This window comes from Balaenoptera musculus, chromosome 19, assembly GCF_009873245.2.
Source record: "Balaenoptera musculus isolate JJ_BM4_2016_0621 chromosome 19, mBalMus1.pri.v3, whole genome shotgun sequence".
Taxonomy (NCBI): Eukaryota; Metazoa; Chordata; class Mammalia; order Artiodactyla; family Balaenopteridae; genus Balaenoptera; species Balaenoptera musculus.
This window is the reverse complement of record NC_045803.1, coordinates 17,685,375-17,705,568: the sequence shown is the minus strand read 5'-3', so window position 1 is coordinate 17,705,568 and position 20,194 is coordinate 17,685,375. Positions and strand designations below refer to the sequence as shown.

General features: G+C 41.5%; 2 protein-coding genes across 4 annotated transcripts in view; one reads left to right on the top strand and one right to left on the bottom strand.

Annotated features, from left to right (window-relative positions):
- Positions 1-20,194, top strand: part of ZNF181 (zinc finger protein 181) — an 86,960-nt gene that overhangs the window by 42,394 nt on the left and 24,372 nt on the right. The window lies entirely within an intron of this gene.
- The window catches only part of LOC118884682 (major allergen I polypeptide chain 1-like), a 91,006-nt gene that overhangs the window by 55,648 nt on the left and 15,164 nt on the right, over positions 1-20,194 (bottom strand). Inside the window, exons 1-3 of one of the 2 annotated variants that reach the window (XM_036832437.1) lie at positions 16,984-17,190; positions 16,382-16,508; positions 14,771-14,866 (exon numbers count right to left, since the gene is read on the bottom strand). In XM_036832437.1, the coding sequence (XP_036688332.1) occupies positions 14,771-14,866; positions 16,382-16,415 (130 nt within the window). In that variant the 5' untranslated portion in view covers positions 16,416-16,508; positions 16,984-17,190. Of the gene's footprint in view, positions 1-10,530; positions 10,567-14,770; positions 14,867-16,381; positions 16,509-16,983; positions 17,191-20,194 lie in introns of those variants that run through there. The other variant, XR_005017344.1, reaches the window with a different exon arrangement.

The following is a 20,194-nucleotide window of genomic DNA, read 5'->3' as shown; positions in this document are numbered from 1 at the left end:
TCCATACGTTTGTTCTCTACATCTGTGTCTCTATTTCTGCCTTGCAAACCAGTTCATCTGTACCATTTTTCTAGATCCCACATATATGTTAATATATGATATTGGTTTTTCTCTTTCTGACTGACTTCACTCTGTACGAGTCTCTAGGTCCATCCACATCTCTACAAATGACCCAATTTTGTTCCTTGTTATGGCTGAGTAATATTCCATTGTATATATATACCACATCTTCTTTATCCATTTGTCTGTCGATGGGCATTTAGGTTGCTTCCATGACCTGGCTATTGTAAACAGTGCTGCAGTGAATATTGGGGTGCATGCGTCTTTTTGAATTATGGTTTTCTCTGGGTATATGCCTAGTAGTGGGATTGCTGGGTCATATGGTAGTTCTATTTTTAGTTTTTTAAGGAACCTCCATACTGTTCTCCATAGTGGCTGTATCGATTTACATTCCCACAAACAGTGCAAGAAGGTTCCCTTTTCGCCACACCCTCTCCAGCATTTGTTGTTTCTAGATTTTCTGATGATGCCCATTCTACTGGTGTGAGGTGACACCTCACTGTAGTTTTGATTTGCATTTCTCTAATAATTAGTGATGTTGAGCAGCTTTTCATGTGCCTCTTGGCCATCTGTATGTCTTCTTGGAAAAATGTCTATTTAGTTCTTCTGCCCATTTTTGGATTGGGTTGTTTGTTTTTTTGATATTGAGCTGCATGAGCTGCTTGTATATTTTGGAGATTAATCCTTTGTCAGCTGCTTCGTTTGCAAATATTTTCTCCCATTCTGAGGGTTGTCTTTTCGTCTTGTTTATGGTTTCCTTTGCTGTGCAAAAGCTCTTAAGTATCATTAGGTCCCATTTGTTTATTTTTGTTTTTATTTCCATTACTCTAGGAGGTGGGTCAAAAGGGATCTTGCTGTGATTTATGTCATAGAGTGTTCTTCCTATGTTTTCCTCTAAGAGTTTCATAGTGTCCAGTCTTACATTTAAGTCTTTAATCCATTTTGACTTTATTTTTGTGTATGGTGTTAGGGAGTGTTCTAATTTCATTCTTTTACATGTAGCTGTCCAGTTTTCCCAGCACCACTTATTGAAGACACTGTCTTTTCTCCATTGTATATCCTTGTCTCCTTTGTCATAGGTTAGTTGACAATAGGCGCATAGGTTTATCTCTGGGCTTTCTATCTTGTTCCATTGGTCTATATTTCTGTTTTTGTGCCAATACCATACTGTCTTGATTACTGTAGTTTTGTAGTATAGTCTGAAGTCAGGGAGTCTGATTCCTCCAGCTCCGTTTTTTTCCCTCAAGATTGCTTTGACTATTCAGGGTGTTTTGTGTCTCCATACAAATGTAAAGATTTTTTCTTCTGGTTCTGTAAAAAATGCCATTGGTAATTTGATAGGGATTGCATTGAATCTGTAGATTGCTTTGGGCAGCATAGTCAGTTTCACAATATTGATTCTTCCAATCCAAGAACTTGGTATTTCTCTCCATCTGTTTGTGTCATCTTTGTTTTCTTTCATCAGTGTCTTATAGTTTTCTGAGTACAGGTCTTTTACCTCCTCAGGTAGGTTTATTCCTAGGTATTTTATTCTTTTTGTTGCAGTGGTGACTGGGAGTGTTTCCTTAACTTCTCTTTCTGATCTTTCATTGTTAGTGTATAGGAATACAAGAGATTTTTCTGTGCATTAATTTTGTATCCTACAACTTTACCAAATTCATTGATTAGTTCTAGTAGTTTTCTGGTGGCATCTTTAGGATCTTCTACATATAGAAGATGACATGTCATCTGCAAACAGTGACAATTTTACTTCTTTTCCAATTTGTATTACTTTTATTTCTTTTTCTTCTCTGATTGCCATGGCTGGGACTTCCAAAACTATGTTGAATAATAGTGGCGACAGTGGACATCCTTGTCTTGTTCCTGATCTCAGAGGAAATGCTTTCAGTTTTTCACCACTGAGAATGACGTTTGCTGTGGGTTTGCTGTTTATGGCATATGGCCTTATTATGTTGAAGTAGGTTCCCTCTATGCCCACTTTCTGGAGTGTTTTTATCATAAATGGGTGTTGAATTGTCTCAAAAGCTTTTTTTGCATCTATTGAGATGAGCATGGTTTTTATTCTTCAATTTGTTAATATGGTGTATCACATTGATTGATTTACGTATATCCCTGGGGTAAATCCCACTTGATCATGGTGTATGATCCTTTTAATGTGCTGTTGGATTCTGTTTGCTAGTATTTTGTTGAGGATTTTTGCATTTATATTCATCAGTGATATTGGTCTGTAATTTTCTTTTTCTATAGTATCTTTGTCTGGTTTTGGTATCAGGGTGATGGTGGCCTTGTAGAATGAGTTTGGGAGTGTTCCATCCTCTGCAATTTTTTGGAAGAGTTTGAGAAGGATGGGTGTTAGGTCTTCTCTAAATGTTTGATAGAATTCACCTATGAAGCCATCTGGTCCTGGACTTTCATTTGTTGGAATTTTTTTTTTTGTATAAATTATTTTTTCCTTTTATTTATTTATTCATTTATTTTTGGCTGCATTGGGTCTTCGTTGCTGCATGCGGCCTTTCTGTAGTTGCAGCGAGTGGGGGTACTCTTCGTTGTGGTGCACGGGTCTAGGCACGCGGGCTTCAGTACTTGTGGCATATGGGCTCAGTAGTTGTGGCTTGCAGGCTCTAGAGTGCAGGCTCAGTAGTTGTGGTGCATGGGCTTTGTTGCTCTGCAGCACATGGGATCTTCCTGGACCAGGGCTCAAACCTGTGTCCCCTGCATTGGCAGGTGGATTCTTAACCGCTGCGCCACTGGGGAAACCCTGTTGGAAGATTTTTCAGTTTCAATTTCATTACTTGTGATTGGTCTGTTCATATTTTCTATTTCTTCCTGGTTCAGTCTTGGAAGTTTATACCTTTCTAAGAATTTGTCCATTTCTTCCAGGTTGTCTGTTATATTGGCACAGAGTTGATTGTAGCAGTGTCTTATGATGCTTTGTATTTCTGCGGTGTCTGTTGTAACTTTTTTCATTTCTAATTTTACTGATTTGAGTCCTCTCCCTCTTTTTCTTGATGAGTCTGGCTAAAGGTTTATCAATTTTTTTCTTAAAATTTTTATTTATTTATTTATTTATGGCTGTGTTGGGTCTTCGTTTCTGTGCGAGGGCTTTCTCTAGTTGTGGCAAGTGGGGGCCACTCTTCATCATGGTGCGCGGGCCTCTTACCATCAGGTTTATCAATTTTGTTTATTCTCCTTAAAGAACCAGCTTTTAGTTTTATTGACTTTTGCTATTGTTTTCTTTGTTTCTATTCCATTTATTTCTGCTCTGATCTTTATAATTTCTTTCCTTCTACTAATTTTGGGTTTTGTTTGTTCTTCTTTCTCTAGTTCCTTTAGATGTAAGGTTAGATTGTTTACTTGAGATTTTTCTTGTTTCTTGAGGTAGGACTGTAGCACTATAAACTTCCCTCTTAGAACTGCTTTTGCTGCATCCCATGGGTTTTGGATCATCATGTGTTCATTGTCATTTCTCTCTAGGTACTTTTTGATTTCCTCTTTGATTTTTTTCAGTGATCTCTTGGTTATTTAGTAACGTATTGTTTAGCCTCCATGTGTTTGTGTTTTTTAAGTTTTTTTGCACTGTAATTTATTTCTAATTTCAGTGTTGTGGTTGGAAAAGATGCTTGATATGATTTCAGTTTTCCTAAATTTACCAAGGCTTGATTTGTGACCCAAGATGTGATCTATCCTGGAGAATGTTCCCTGTGCACTTGACAAGAAAGTGTAATCTGCTGTTTTCGAATGGAATGTCCTATAAATATCAATCAATTAAATGTATCTGGTCTATTGTGTCATTTAGAGTTTGTGTTTCCTTATTAATTTTCTGTCTGGATGATCTGTCCATTGGTGTAAGTGAGGTGTTAAAGTCCCCCACTATTATTGTGTTACTGTCCATTTCCTCTTTTACAGCTGAAGATAAACGAATTCAGCGAGGTAGCAGGATACAAGATTAACATACAGAAATCGGTTGCATTTCTTTCACTAACAAACAATGAAGTATCAGAAAGGGAATGTAAAAAACAATACCTTTTTAAATAGCACCAAAAAAGTAAAATATCAATACTTAGGAATAAACTTGACCAAGGAGGTGAAAGACTTGTATGCTAAAAACTATAAAACATTAATAAAGGAAATTAAAGAGGATTCAAAGAAATGGAAAGGTATCCCATGCTCTTGGATTGGAAGAATAAATATTGTTAAAAGGGCCATACTACCCAAAACAATGTACAGATTTAATGTGATCCCTATCAAATTACCCATGACATTTTTCATAGAACTAGAATAAATAATCCTAAAATTTATATGGAATCACAAAAAGACCCAGAATTGCCAAAGCAATCCTGAGAAAAAAGAATAAAGCAGGAGGCATAATGCTCTCAGACTTCAGATAATACTACAAAGCTACAGTATCAAAACTGTGGTATTGGCACAAAAACAGACATATGAACAGAATGGAGACCCCAGAAATAAACCCACACACCTATGGTCAAAAAGACAGTCTCTTCAGCAAATGGTGCTGGGAAATTTGGACAGCTGCGTGTAAATCAATGAAGTTAGAACACACCCTCACACCATACACAAAAATGAACTCAAAATGGCTTAAAAACGTAAAGATAAGACATGACACCATAAAACTCCTAGAAGACATAATAGGCAAAACATTCTCCACAATAAATTGTACCAATGTTTTCTTAGGTCAGTCTCCCAAGGCAATAGAAATAAAAGCAAAAATAAACAAATGGGACCTAATCAAACTTACAAGCTTTTGCACAGCAAAGGAAACCATAAATAAAACAAAAAGACAACATACAGAATGGGAGAAAATACTTGCAAATGATGTTACTGACAAGGGGTTAATTTCCAAAGTATACAAACACCTCATGCAACTCAATATTAAAAAAAAAAGTCTTAAGTCCTCAGTAGACATTTCTCCAAAGACATACACATGGCCAAGAGGGACATGAAAAGATGCTCAGCACTGCTAATCATTACAGAAATGCAAATCAAAACCACAAAGAGGCATCACCTCACACCATTCAGAATGTCCATCATGAAAGTCCACAAATAATAAATGCTGGGCATGTAAATTGGTGCAGCCACTACAGAAAACAGTATGGAGGTTCCTTAAAAACTAAAAATAGAGTTACTATATGATCCAGCAATCCCACTCCTGGGCATATATCCGGAAAAGATGAAAAATTCTAATTTGAAGATACATGCACCTCAATGTTCACAGCAGCACTATTTACAATACCCAAGGCAGGGAAGCACCCTAAGTGTCCATCAACAGATGAATGCATAAAGAATATGTAATATAATATACAATAAATATAGACACATACACAATGGAATATTACTAAGCCATAAAAAAGAACAAAATATTGCTATTTGCAGCACCATGCATGGACCCAGAGAATATCATACTTTTAGTGAAGTAAGTTAAACAGAGAAAGGCAAATAGTACATGGTATCACTTACATTTGGAATCTAAAAAATAACACAAATGAATGTGTTTACAGAACAGGAACAGACTCAAAGACATAGAAAACAAACTTATGGTTACCAAAGAAGAATGGGGGTGGGATAAATTAGGAGTATGGGATTAACACATACACACCATATATATAAAATAGATAAACAAGGACTTACTGTACAGCTTTGGGAAGTATATTCAGTATCTTGTAATAATGTATAATGGAAAAGAATCTAAATGGAATATAACTTAAATATAAATCTGAATTACTTTGCTGTACACCTGAATCTAACACAATATTGTAAATTAACTACAGTTCAATAAAAAAAAAAAAAGAACTACCTATATGATCCAGCAATCCCACTTCAGAGTAATATCCAAAAGAATTGAAAACAGAGTCTTGAAGAGATATTTGTACACCCATGTTCATAGTAGCACTGTTCAAAATAGCCAACAAGTGAATATCTTTTATTGAACAGTGTAGTATAGTCATATATTTTAAGATATAATTATAGAAACAGATGAATGTCCACCCAAGTGGGTAAATACACTGTGATTATTGATGTAATGTTTTGATAAAAAAACAAAAAACAAAACAGGAACACTCTCTAAGGGCTGACCTCAGCAGAGGAAGATTTTAATAATCAAGTGGATATAGGATGACTCATTTTTTGGATACCAGACAGCTGCTCTCCATCATCCTGCCCTGCAGATTTCAGACTTACTAGTCTCCAGAATCATGAGGTAATTTCTCAAAATAAATCTCCCTCTAATGTATTCATTTAGACACATTCTGTTGGTTCCGTTTTTCTGGAGAACCCTAACTAACAAAATTACTTTTTAAAAAATTGAGATAAAAGAATTAATTCTGAAGAAGTTACATATTTAACATATCGTGTGTCCTCATTTATGAACACGATGACTTCTCCATTTGAGGACATAGCGAGAAGGTGGCTCTCTGAAAGCTAGGAAACTGAACCCCATAGAAATCTTTTTTTTTTTTTAAAGGAATTCCTTTATTTTTATTATTTATTTATTTATTTTTGGCTGTTTTGGGTCTTCGTTTCTGTGCAAGGGCTTTCTCTAGTTGCGGCAAGCGGGGGCCACTCTTCATCGCGGTGCACGGGCCTCTCACTATCGCAGCCTCTCGTTGCGGAGCACAAGCTCCAGACGTGCAGGCTCGGTAGTTGTGGCTCATGGGCCTAGTTGCTCTGCGGCATGTGGGATCCTCCCAGACCAGGGCTCGAATCCGTGTCCCCTGCATTGGCAGGCAGATTCTCAACCACTGCACCACCAGGGAAGCCCCCTGAACCCCATAGGAATCTTGATCTTGGACTTTCCTGACTCCAGAACTGAATGTAGAAATGACACAATATGTGGCACAAAAAGTAAAGTAAACAACTAGTGACAGTGAGAGGAAACAAGATGGTGGAGTAGAAGGACCTTGTGTTCAGCTCTTCTCATGAGCACACCAAAATCACAACTAACTGCTGAACAACCATCAGTAAAGATGACTGGAACCTACCAAAAAAAAATTCTACAGCCAAAGACACAAAGAAGAAACCAGAGTGAGATGGTAGGAGGGGCACACTCACAATATAATCAAATCCCATACCTCCCAGGTGGGTGACCCACAAACTGGAGAATACTGGAAGATAATTATATCACAGAAGTTCTGCCACAGAAGAGTTCTTAGCCCCACGTCAGGCTCCCCAGCCTGAGGGTCCAGCATCAGAAGGAGGAGCCCCAGAGCATTTGGCTTTTGAAGGCCAGCAGGGCTTGAATGCAGGAGCTCCACAGGACTGGGGAAAACAGAAACTCCACTCTTGGAGTGCACACACAGTCTCATGTACACTGGGACCTAGGGCAAAAGTAGTGACTTCACAGGAGTGTAGACCAGACCTGCCTGCTGGTCTTGGAGGGTCTCCTGGGGAGGCAGGGGGCAGCTGTATCTCACCTTGGGGACGTACACACTGGGGGTGGAGATACTGGTGAGTATTCATCTACATTAACTTGTCACTGAAGGCAGAAGTCTTTCTGGCGTCATTAGCACCAAGACCTAACCCTACCCAAAAGCCTGTAGGCTCCCATGCTGGGATGCCTTAGACCAAACAGCCAACTTGGTGGGAACACAGCCCCACCCATCAGCAGATAGGCTGCCTAAAGACTTCCTGAGTCCACAGCCACCTCTAGAGACACCCCTTGACATGGCCCTGTTCACCAGAAAGCCAAAACCCAGCTTCACCCTCCAGTGGGTAGGCACCAGCCCCTCCCACCAGGAAGCCTGCACAAGCCTCTTGACCAGCCTCACTCACCAGGGGGAAGTCCAAAAGCAAGAAAACTATGATCCCTAAGCTTGTTTAACTAAGTCCTCAAACACAGGTCAGAAACTACCCTAGGACCAGCTGTCCTCTGGCCCTTGGGTGATGAGAGGGGAGTGTACTGCTGGGACAAATAGTCCATCCCCTACAGAGGGCCACTTCTCCAAGGTTGAAAAACATAATGAACCTAACACACACATAAAAATACAAATAGAGATTCAGACAAAATGAGACAGCAAAGGAATATGTTCCAGATGAAGCAACAATAAATAAACCCACAAGAACAACTAAATGAAGTGGAGATGGGCAATCTACCCGAGAAGAGTTAAGAGTAATGATCGTAAAGATGACCCAAGAACTCGGGAAAAGAAAGGATGCAGAGAAGGTTAAGTTACAAGAAGTTTTTAGCAAAGAGTTAGAAAATATAAAGAACAACCAAACAGAGTTGAAGAATACAATAACTGAAATGAAAAATACACTATAAAGGGATCAACAGCAGAATAAATGAGGCAGAAGAATGGATCAGTGAACTGGAAGAGAGTGGTGGAAATCGCTGCCACAGAACAAAGAAAAAAGAAAGAAAAGAAATGAGGACAGTTTAGAGATATCTGGGACAACATCAAACACACTAACATTCACATTATAAGGGTCCCAGAAGGAGAAGAGAGAAAGGGCCAAGAAAATACTTGAAGAGATAATAGCTGAAAACTTCCTTAACATGGGAAAGGTAACAGTCACTCCAAGTTCACAGGAAGTGCAGAGTTCCATACGGGATTAATCCAAGGAGGAACATGCCAAGACACATGGTAAGAAAGAAAATATTAAAAGCAACAAATAACATACAAGGGAATTCCCATAATGCTATCAGCTGACTTTCAGCAGAAACTCTGCAGGCCAGAAGGGAATGGCATAATATATTTAAAGTGATGAAAGGGAAAAACCTACAACCAAGAATACTCTACCCAGCGAGACTCTCGTTCAGATTTGATGGAGAAATCAAAAGCTTTACAGACAAGCAAAAGCTAAAAGAATTCAGCACCACTGAACCAGCTTTACAACAAATGCTAAAGGATCTTCTGTAGGCAGAAAAGAAAAGGCCACAACTAGAAACAAGAAAATTATGAAATGGGAAAGCTCACCAGTAAAGGCAAACATTAGGTAGGAAATCATCTACACACAAACTATGGAGGTTAAAAGACAAAAGTAGTGGGACTTCCCTGGTGGCACAGAGGTTAATCTGCTTGCCAGTGCAGGGGATATGGGTTCAAGCCCTGGTCTGGGAAGATCCCACATGCCGTGAAGCAACTAAGCCCATGTGCCACAAATACTGAGCCTGCGTGCCAAAACTACTGAAGCCCACGCATCTAGAGCCTGTGCTCCACAACAAGAGAAGCCTGCGCACTACAATGAAGAGTAGCCCCCGCTCACTGCAACTAGATGAAAGCTCGCGCGCAGCAATGAAGACCCAACGCAGCCAAAAATAACTAATATATAAAATCATTTTAAAAAATCCTTTTAAAAAAATAAATAAAAATAAAGTTCTTGGTGAAAATGAAAAATCTGTCTTTTATTTTTACTTAAAAACCAAACGCACTTTTTGGCCAACCCAATATATATAATAAAACAGGAACAAGACTCATAGAGAAGAAACTAGTGGTTACCAGTAGGGAGTGGTAAAGGAGGAGGGGCAAGATAGTCGTATGGGATTAAGAGGTATAAACTACTATGTGTGAAATAGATAAGCAACAAGGATATACTGTACAGCACAGGGAAATAGAGCCATTGTTTTGTAAGTACTTTAAATGGAGTATAATCTATAAAAATATGGAATCACTATGTTGTACACATGAAACTAATATAATATTGTAAATCACCTATACTTCAATTAAAAAGTGGCTATGTCTGGGCTCTCTATTCTATTCCACAAGAAGATACACAATGGCCAAAAAACACTTAATGAGGAGTTCAACCTCAGTGGTAATGAGGTAAATGCCAGTGAAGACCAGAGTAAGAAACCAGTTAGCACCTATTCAACTGGCAGAAATTATAGAGCCCAAAAATATCATATGTGGGACAGAATGTGGTCTATGAAATCTTGCATTCATCGCTGGTGAAGTTAACAAATTGGTAAAGTCACTTTAGAAAACACTGGGCAACATCTTGTAAAGTTGTTTTCGATCATCCGGTCATTCCACTCATAAAAAGAATTACAACTAAAACTCCTGCACATGTGTGCAGCAAGGTGGGTGACCACCAAAAAAAAAAAAAAGAAAAAGGAAACAAGTGAGTATCTTTCATTGAACAATGTAGTATAGTGAGAATTTTTGGATATAATTATGGAAATAGGTGAATGTCCACAAAAATCGATAAATACATTGTGATATATTGATGTAACAGAATATTTTGAGAAGAAGGAAAAAAAAAACCTACAGCTCACACACAGTGATTCTTAGTAATTTAACACTGAATTCTTTAAAAGCATGTATCAGAAAACTACATCAATGTCTTGGTCAGTTTGGGCTGCTGTAACAACATACCAAAGCCTGGGTAGCTTACAAACAACAGAAATTTGTTTCTCACAGTTCTGGAGGCTGGGGAGTCCAGGATCAAGGCGCCAGCGTGGTCACATTCTGGTGAGGGCATTCTTTCTGGTTCATAGCCAGTGCCTTCTTGCTTGTCCCCATATGGTGGAAGGGAGAGGGATCTCTCTGGAGCCTATTGGATAAGACACTGAACGCTCATGACTTCTGCACCTCCCAAAGGCCCCAACTCCTAATACCATCATCTTTGGAGGTGAGGATTTCAACAAATGAATTTGAGGGGTACACGTTCAAACCATAACAATCAAGTATGATAACCATTTATCAGAAGTTAAAAAACAGAAAACCATATAATACGCTGTTTAAGCATGCTTACAAACAGGTATGATACGATTTTAATTAAACCAATGAATTGACAACTACATGAAATAGACAAACTGCTTGAAAGATGCAAAATAACAAATCCAGCACAAGAAACAGAAAATCTGAAAGCCACCACATCTACAAAAGAAATTCAATTTATAATACAAAACACTCCCACATATAAAGTAATGAAATTATGAAGACAAGTTCAAGACAGTGATTATCTTTGTCAGGAAGGGAGAGGATGGGAAAGGGAAGAAATATATAGATCAAGGTAGGATATTGGTTGGTAATACTCCTGTTCTTGCATTGGCTGATGGTGTTCACTATAATTTTTTTTTTAAATCTTTTGGCCGCGCTGCGCGGCATGTGGGATCTTAGTTCCCCGACCAGGGATTGAACCCACATCCCTTGCATTGGAAGCGTGGAGTTTTAACCACTGGACCACCAGGGAAGTTCCCACTATAATCTTTTTAGGGGAAATAAATAAATGGGAAAAGTTTAAAAATAAATTAAACATGATAGTACACTGCCAGATAATGAGTGTGTCATAAAGCAAGGTTTATGATTAATATAAACCTATAAAACTGTAGTCAAATATAAATGTTAGAAGCCAACAGAGCATTGTGTTTGACATCATGGTACCTAGGGAGAATCAGCCCAGGCTCAAATCCCAGCAACACCCCTTTGCTAGTTTTCTGCCCTTTAGCAAGCCATTCAACTTCCACAAGCTTCTGCTTCCTCACCTACAAATCAGAGTACAAGTAGAGTCTCAAAAATCACTGTGAGGATGAATTGAAACAGTGTATATACAGTTTTTACAAGCACCAAAAAGCAATGAATACCTGTTAACTATCCTGTCTATATTACGGCATGGATATGGGACACAACATGCATGAGCTGAAGAACTAAGAGTAGAGGTGGATCATTCTGGGGGACTAATTACAATAAAAAGAAAGGGCCATGAGATGTCAGGCAAAGCCAATATTTAGGAGGCGATCAGAGTAAGAGGCAGAGAACAATCCAGTTAGAATTGGAAAAGAGGGACCACTGGGACTAAGTGCTACCAAAGCTGAGCTACAGAAAAGTGGAACAGGTTTCTGCTGCATCGAAAACCAGTACAGCGCAGTGGTGAAGACTGTCACTTCAGTTCAAACCCTGCCTCTACCAAGCAGTCATCTTGACAGTTATTAACCACCTGTAAATCACCATTTCCTAACCTGAAACACTGGGAGATGCCCAGTTCCTAATTCACCAGCTGCCATGAGGGTTGACAAGACCACACCTATAAAGTACTTAGCATAGTGCCTGGCACAGGTTGAATGTTCAGTATATCGTGGGCCATTATCCACTATCGTTAGTACTGTTCTTACATTTGGCAATTAGGATAAAAGCTATGACCTCATCAAGAATGGTTTCAGTGCTGTGGTTCTGAGCCACCTCACCACTGGGCCTCAGAAAGAAAAGGGGAAGACACCAAGTGCTGATGAGAATGCGTAGCAATGGGCAGTCTCACACATGGCTCGTGGGAGCGTGAAAGGGTGCAGCCACTCTGTAAAACTGTTTGGCAGTTTCTGTTCAAGCTAAACATATACATACCCTAAGACCCAGTCATTCCTCTCTGTGTATATTCCCAACAAAAATGAGTACTATATTATATATACATAGTATATATCTCCAAACATAACATGAACAAGAATGTTCATAATACAAGAAATAGGAAAAAATTAAAATGCCAATCACAGGAGAATGGACATACAATGAGATACTGCTGAGTACTGAGAAAGAACAGAGTTGAACTATATAGAACCACAAGAATGACTCTCACGGGCATAACGAAGATCGAAGGAAGACAGACGTGACAGAATAAACTGTGGGACTCCATTTACATCAAGTCAAGACAGTCAAAGCTAATCTATGGTGACAGAGTCTGAATACCGGTTACCTTTCTAGGAGGAAGCATGAGAACCCTCCAAAGTTGCAGGAGAAGGTGTGATTTAGTCTCTTGTGCAGGAAGTAGCCACGGCAGGGGGCGAGACCTCTTCCACAAAGTTGGGAAGGGAAGCTACAGGTATGAGACAGATAGAGATGACCTGTAAGTTTGAGCAGCAAGGAAGAAGGCCATGAAGTAGGTTGTATGCCGAGACATCAGTGGCTCAGGGAGTGGTGCATGTTTGGATCAATGCTTGCATGGATGGCGGAGCTGGTGCAGGAGAGAGAGCTGATCAGAAGAAACACAGAGCAGATGTGAGCCAACCAGTTAGAAGTGTCTTGGCATCATCTTGGCAAAAGATGATGAGAGCTTAGACCAGGATGTTCGTAGTGGAGCTCACAGAGGTGGTGGAGGTGATGGATTTACCCGATGTGAAAAACATAAAATAAGCAGGATGATAATGGCTGAATGTTGGGTTAGATGGAGGCAGAGTGTTAACGAGTTTGTACAAGGTCGTTTCCCACCTTCTCAACTGTCTAAATGACAAGACCATCCACTGATACTGTGGAGGATGGAGAAGTGGGCAAAATCATGATTTCCTTCTAAGGTATGAAGAATCTGATGGACCATGTGGAATGGAATTGAAAGGTAAGTATTTGGGAGAGACTCCATCGGGCTGTGAAGGGGGCTAGAGACACACATGAACTGGCTGGGGAGTGCAAGGAAGCAGGAGAGGGGCAAGACCATGACTGCAGTGGTGCCAGTCAACACACCTGTGACTCCAACTGTTCTCAGCAGCCCAGATGTGGGCCAAACAAAGCCAAATACCATCTTGAGGCTCTACAGTAAAGGAGGGCCAGGAAGACAGTGCAGCTAGGGATTGCTTCTGTCTGACAAACAGAAGGATAGATGAACAGGTGGAAAAGGGTGGGATGCAGCCTATAGGCAGAGATGGTAACATAAACTTTTTTACTGAGTCTAGGAGGACATGTGAGAGATTATGCATTGTGATTGTTATTATTACATGAAAGATCCTAACAGCTGACTTTTTTTGAGCTCGTAACTATAACTCAGGCATGGTGCTAACTAATTTCATGCATCAAACAGCCCAATGATGTAAACAAAATTACATCTTCAAACAGCCCAATGAGTTAGAAATTATTATCACTTTCATTTTTCAAGAGTAGGCTGAGTGCAGCAGACTGGTTTGATGTAAACAAAACCCAGAAACCCATCTGCTCTTCTCCTTGGATACAGAGCTAAACCTCAGTTCCCAGCTGCATCGAAAGAGGGACATAGACTCACAGACATAGAGAACAAGCCTGTGGCTGCCAAGGGGGAGGGCGGGGTGGGGGAGGGATGGATTGGGAGTTTGGGATTAGTAGACGTAAACTGTTATATATATGTATAACTGAATCGCCTTGCTGTACACCAGAAACTAACACAACATTGTAAATCAACTATACTTCAATAAAATAAATTGAAAAAAAAAGGGATGGCCAACTGCCGAGTTTTGTCAACAGAGTGTGAGGGGAAATAATGTAGGTGTGACTTCCATACTTCCTCTCATTTCCCCTCTACCAGTGGAAGGATGCCAAGGTGACCATAAAGCCAGACAGGCGACACCTGGGTCTCTGAATAACCGTGTGATACGATCTCACACGCTGACCCACACAAACCCTGCCATGAGTGAGAAAGATCCTTTTCATGTGTTGAGCCACTCAGCTGTTGGAGATTATCTGTTACTGCAGTGAACATTAACAGCCTAAATTAGCTAAAGGAGGCCCGACAAAATCATGCAACTTCCCTATTGCCACTGGGCTGGTGACCGGCAAAGGCAGGTTTTAATACCAAGCAGTTGGAGCCCAGAGCCTTGCCTGTATACATAAAACAGGTTCTTTACCCTGTGGCAGAAAAGAATGTGTTGAGGTGGGAGGACAAAGGGACTTCAAGACAAAGAGCTCTACACTGACCCAGGCACCCAAGGAGGCCACAAGAAGAAGCTTCCCACGGAATTCCAGAGGCAGTGGTCCCCTCAGTTAAGGTTGCCATGACCCCTCCTGCCCAACACTTGGCCACCCACCTGGACAGGCACTTTGGGAGAGGCTTCTCTTCACCACCCACAGCTCCTGCCTGTGCTTCAGTGGGTGGATTAGGTCTGGTTTGGGAACCGGATATCCTGTTTGTGGAGAAAGAAATAAGATATTCGTATTTTAGCAAAGACGAAAAGAAATGTTTCAATCCTGTCTGGGACTTTGAGATGGAGAGGAGACCTCGGAATGAGGCTGCTCTTGTCCAAACTGATCTGTGACCTGGGAACCAAAGCCAAGAACGTTATCATTAGGCCCTAAAGGCTGAGTAGGGTAGTGCTAGCTGTCTAGGCTGATCCATCTCCCTTGACCTCCATCCTAGAGGACCCCCCAAAACTGTCCAGATGCAGTCATGGGACCCAGGTGCACCAGTGTTCATGGAACACTGCTAATAACTGCCTTCCTTGACACTGACCCACTTTTTATTTAACTTTAATACATGTCTTCACAAAGGGAATCTTGTGTCCATATAAGAAATGGAAAAACCAGTTTCATTTGCCACAAATGCAAAGTTACTGCAAGAAAATCAAAACAGAACTATCGATGAACTCATGCTGCCTGCTCAGGGCTGTGAGTCTGAGGCTGTCCCTTCTGGTGAAGAGAGAAATTGCCAACAGTCAAAGGGGCATTAAAGACAGCATGAAACAGCAACAGGAAAAACAAGAGAAAAAGGAATGGCCTTCTCTGATTGTCCATCAATGCCACTTGCCATGTTTGTGCACCCTCTAAAATGATCTCCCATACCACGAGACAATCATGGCCCAGACCTGAGTACACAAGGGATGAGCATGTAAGGCATCAGGGGCCAAAGAAGCCTTTTAAAGGAGATTCTGTTTTTTAGAATGACTGCCAGTAGGACTCACACAGATGCCTCCTGATGTCCTGTCTGCTTCACTCACTTGCTGAACAACATGCCATTCCCCAGGGGTTCTGCTGACTGGGCTATAAACCAATCAAGCTTGGCCACTCAGTCTCCATCTTGTAGGAATCTGGAGAAGGAACAAATTAGGGCCAGCCTGTGCTGAGCACTGGAGTGAGAGTTAAAAAGAAGTGTGGGCTTGGGTGGCTGTTTCCTGCCACTAGAACACCCATGCAGACAGCCAGATGTAGAGAAAGATAGATATATGAAAAAAAAAAGTACAGCAAGAAGTAGAGACAAGGAATTGAGGGGTTTCTTAGATCAAGGGCAGGGGTGACCACTTCTGGCTATCAACTTGCAGCAGAAAAAGCCAATCTGCTGAGAATGGCACAAGGAGACCCACAAAGAGACAGAAAGATCAGAAGACAGCAAGGCCAGTATCTAATCAGGATTTCTTCCATTTCCTGACTTTAGTCTCTCACGGTGCCTGACTGGACCTCCTGCCCCTCAGTATTACAAGGCACCCATATTTCCTCCAACAAATCCTTCTCCTCTGCCCTCTGAGCCGTTTTGAGGGGAACTATGTTTCTTGCTCCAAATTCCTTGTGGCAGACACAGGAGCCTGAACAGAAAACCAATACACGTCAGGGCCATGGGGAGGAGGGAGAGTGTCCTCGGAAGCCTCCTGAAAAGGGCAGCATGAAAGAGGCTGTAGGTCCCCACAGAAAGCGCAGTGAGGCCTTACCCAGAGAGGTCAGGAGCCCACAGGTCTCCAGCATCACCTCCCAGTACAGGCTCCTCTGGGCAGCATCCAGCTGCCCCCACTCGTCCTAGGTAAAGGTCACTGCCACGTCCTTGAAGGTCACGGATGCCTGGAAAGTCAAACAGAGGTAGCTTTCTTGGCCCTGGGACAGACAGATGTGATTAGAGCTCAATGTTCAGTCGTTGGTAAAGGACCAGAAGGCCCCAAGGCCAATATCACTCAGCACTTCCTGGCAGCCCAGCTCTGTGTCAGGCTCCAAGGGGAGGCAGCCACTGCCTTTGGGCAGAATGTGACTGTATTAGAACCAAAGGTCTTCTATGCTGAAATCATTCACAAAAGACATAAAACGATGCCAAGGCCATGTGGCCTGAGAGACATAGACAGCAAGCATTCTGGTAATGAAGAGGAGGGAACAGATGACAATGATCATAATACTAATCAGCAGTTGAGCATAATACTAATCAGCTGGTCCTCACCATGTGCCTACACCATGGCCTTGAAGTCCCTGTGCGAGCGGGGCCAAGAGGGGCAGCAACCGAGACGGGTCCTGTGGGCTTCCTCTAACCCCCCCCACAAGGTCTTACAAGGCGCAGAGGTGGTTCCCGCCTCTTTAGGGTGATTCTCTGGAAAGTTGTGAGAGGTCGCCGGGCAAGGGAAGCCTATGAGCACAAAACACACGTTTCAAAAGAACTAACGCCCCCAGGACGCCGGAAGTCCAGGAAACAACACAGGAAACGCCCGTTTTACGGTCCCTATTGGCCCAATTCTTACTGCTTCCTCCCGGCACAGACTTCTGGGTAGTGTAGTTTCTCTCCTGCAGGCAGCCTGGCCAAGAACCGGAAAGCCTTCAGGGAACCCTGGGTGGGGCGCTAGGAAAAGATGGCCTGAGGCTCTTAGGAAGGGGCGGGGCCTCGCACCTTCTTAAAGGGGAAGCACACAGATAACTTCAAAGATTTCAGATGCTCCAAAGGTTACAAACCTAATTGGATACACCACACCAAACTATGACTCAGAAAGTGTGTATCTGCATCTAAGAGGAAATATATGATATCTAGCTACTCTTCAAATACATGGAGATTGAAGCCTTAGAGTTGGTCCTGTGGACCAAAAAAAAATGCACAACAGAGAGTTGTGAGTTAAGTTTTATTCGGGGCAAAATGAGGACTTTAGCCTGGGACACAGCGTCTCGGATAGCTCTGAGGAACTGCTCCAAAGAGGTGTGTGTGTGTGGTGGGGGGGGGAGTCAGTATATATGTGGTTTTGGTGACGGGAGATACATGCAATCAAGCACACATTTTTGCAGAATGTTGCCACTAGTCCTGAGGAGCAGATGTCTCCATTAATGATTTTAGTGCTTTTCTAGATATGAGAAGATGTAAGAAATTGGGCTGATAAAACTCTCCTGAAAATATCTAACTATCTAAAGGCCTGTTGTGCCAGTTTTTCCTAGAGCACAGAGTGCCTCATTCCTGATCTCTGCTCTGGACTCCTCTCAAGGTGTGTTGAAAGTCAGCAACTGCAGTGGCTAGTAATCTAATCCTTGTAGAGGCAGATGGCTAGTGACAATTTTTATTTGGCAGTTTTGTAAATTTCAGTATGTTTTGTTAGGGTTAAGTGAGAAAAGTTTCCAACAGGGATGGAAAGATGAAGGGGAGGGGAGGACTTTCAGAGGCTCTGAAGCTGGTGAACATGGGTGGCACTCTGCCTCTGGTTGCCTCAGAAAACGTCTGTCCTGTTGGTATAATCAGTGATGTGTCCAACCCAGCAAGCAACATTATTTTATCCAGATGCTGTTTCCTAATCCACATCCTAAAACACATTCAGTTTCTTTTAGGAATCTGGAAAGGAAAGCCACTTACAAAATGTCATTTCCTGGGCTTCCCTGGTGGTGCAGTGGTTGAGAATCTGCCTGCCAATGCAGGGGACATGGGTTCGAGCCCTGGTCTGGGAAGATCCCACATGCCGCGGAGCAACTAGGCCCATGAGCCACAACTACTGAGCCTGCGCGTCTGGAGCCTGTGCTCCGCAACAAGAGAGGCCACGATAGTGAGAGGCCCGCGCACCGTGATGAAGAGTGGCCCCCACTTGCCGCAACTAGAGAAAGCTCTCGCACAGAAACGAAGACCCAACACAGCCATAAATAAATAAATAAATAAATAAATAAAATTAAAAAAAACCCATTAGAAACAACTATTCTAAAAAAAAAGTCATTTCCTGCCCGGAAAGAAGCTGACACAACCCCTGCAAGTGTGCCAAAGGGGCCTCTGAAACCTGAGACAAATATTTGTGACTTCAGGGTCTCAATTCCTTACTAAGAAGTGATTATCGCTTCACCTGAACATAATTTCACAAACAGTAGTAACTGCATGCAGAGTGAGAGTATCACTGAAACACACTTGTAAATTATTTAAATTTCTGAAAGTCATTAATAATAATTAAGAATCCATTCAAAGATAGTGGCAGAAATACCCCTGGGAAAGCACACTGTGAGAAGTGAAAAAACTTAACATCTTAAGGAACTTTGAGCATAAGAAACTGAAGTCTGAGGAGTAATAGTATGAGAAGTAATAGCCTGTGCTATCCTACAAGTTATGCCACACTTGAGGATTTCTCTTCAAAACGTGTGCCTTTTTTATTCTTAACACACTGAGGCAAAACCCACTAGAAGAAAGTGGTAAAGAGGACATTTGGAAGGATTTTCCAGAGCGGTGAAAATGAACAGGAAGGGGGGTTGTTGTCATGTTTATTCACTGCTCTAACCAATGTTCAGTGAGCAAATAATGGATTTTTTGGCACTATCATCAGTGTATGGGAGACAAAGGAAAGAAGAGACACAAAGAAACCTGCCCTCGTGATACTTACATTCCATTTGAGAACGACAGGCAGGAAAAATGAAAAAAAAAAAAGAAATACTAAATTAAACAGTATGTAAAAGATGGTAGACAAAATGGGAAAAAGGAGAGAAGGTGAGGGTGCCAAGAAGGTGGTGGAACAAATGTTGAGTCAGGGAGTAAAGGAGAATAATTTTTCAAGTAGAAAATATGAATTAATGATGCCGTTTTAAAAAAGAGCTTATGTAGGTGTAGATAGAGTAGGAAGCAGCAGGATTTTCTCTCCTCACATAGACAACAATTTCAGCAGAATCTGTCTGATGTAAGTATTTTGGAACTCTGTAGTCTACTGCAGTCAAATTCCATAAGAAAACTTGGGCGTAAATCGTGGTTAATGTTAGTCAATTTCAGCCCTTATCACAGTAGCAGCTACCAGTCCTCCACCTCCAGCCCTGTGACAGACCACTGTGCACGTGTTCCTGGAGCAAGCTATGTATAGCTTGTGCGAACCAGGGCAAAAAGAACCCTGGCCTCGAAACATCAGGGATCTGTTCTTTGATTCCTGTTCTTGATCAGAGAGGAGCAGACAACTGAGGGGTGTGAGGTGCATTGTTCTTGCACCTCCCCTCATTGTTGAGCCCCTCCCACTCTGGCTGATGTGACTTCTGGGAGGATTTAAAGGGCTAGAACCCTTTTTTCCTCCCTTCAGTTTTCTCATTTTCCCACTTTGGGAGCTAGAAATCAAGGACTAGGACAGTGAAAAGCAACTTGCAAATATGAGAAAAATTAGAAAGTGATGAGGGAAAGGTGCAGGCCCAGAAAGCACCTGAGAAGACTTAAAGTTTAAACCTCAGGTGATCCTTCCCACAGAGTTAGCCTACAAAATCAAAATAAAATAAGCAAAAATAGCAAGCCCTGGAAAAAGGGGAGAGTCTGATTTCCAGAATTACCAGATTATTAGATT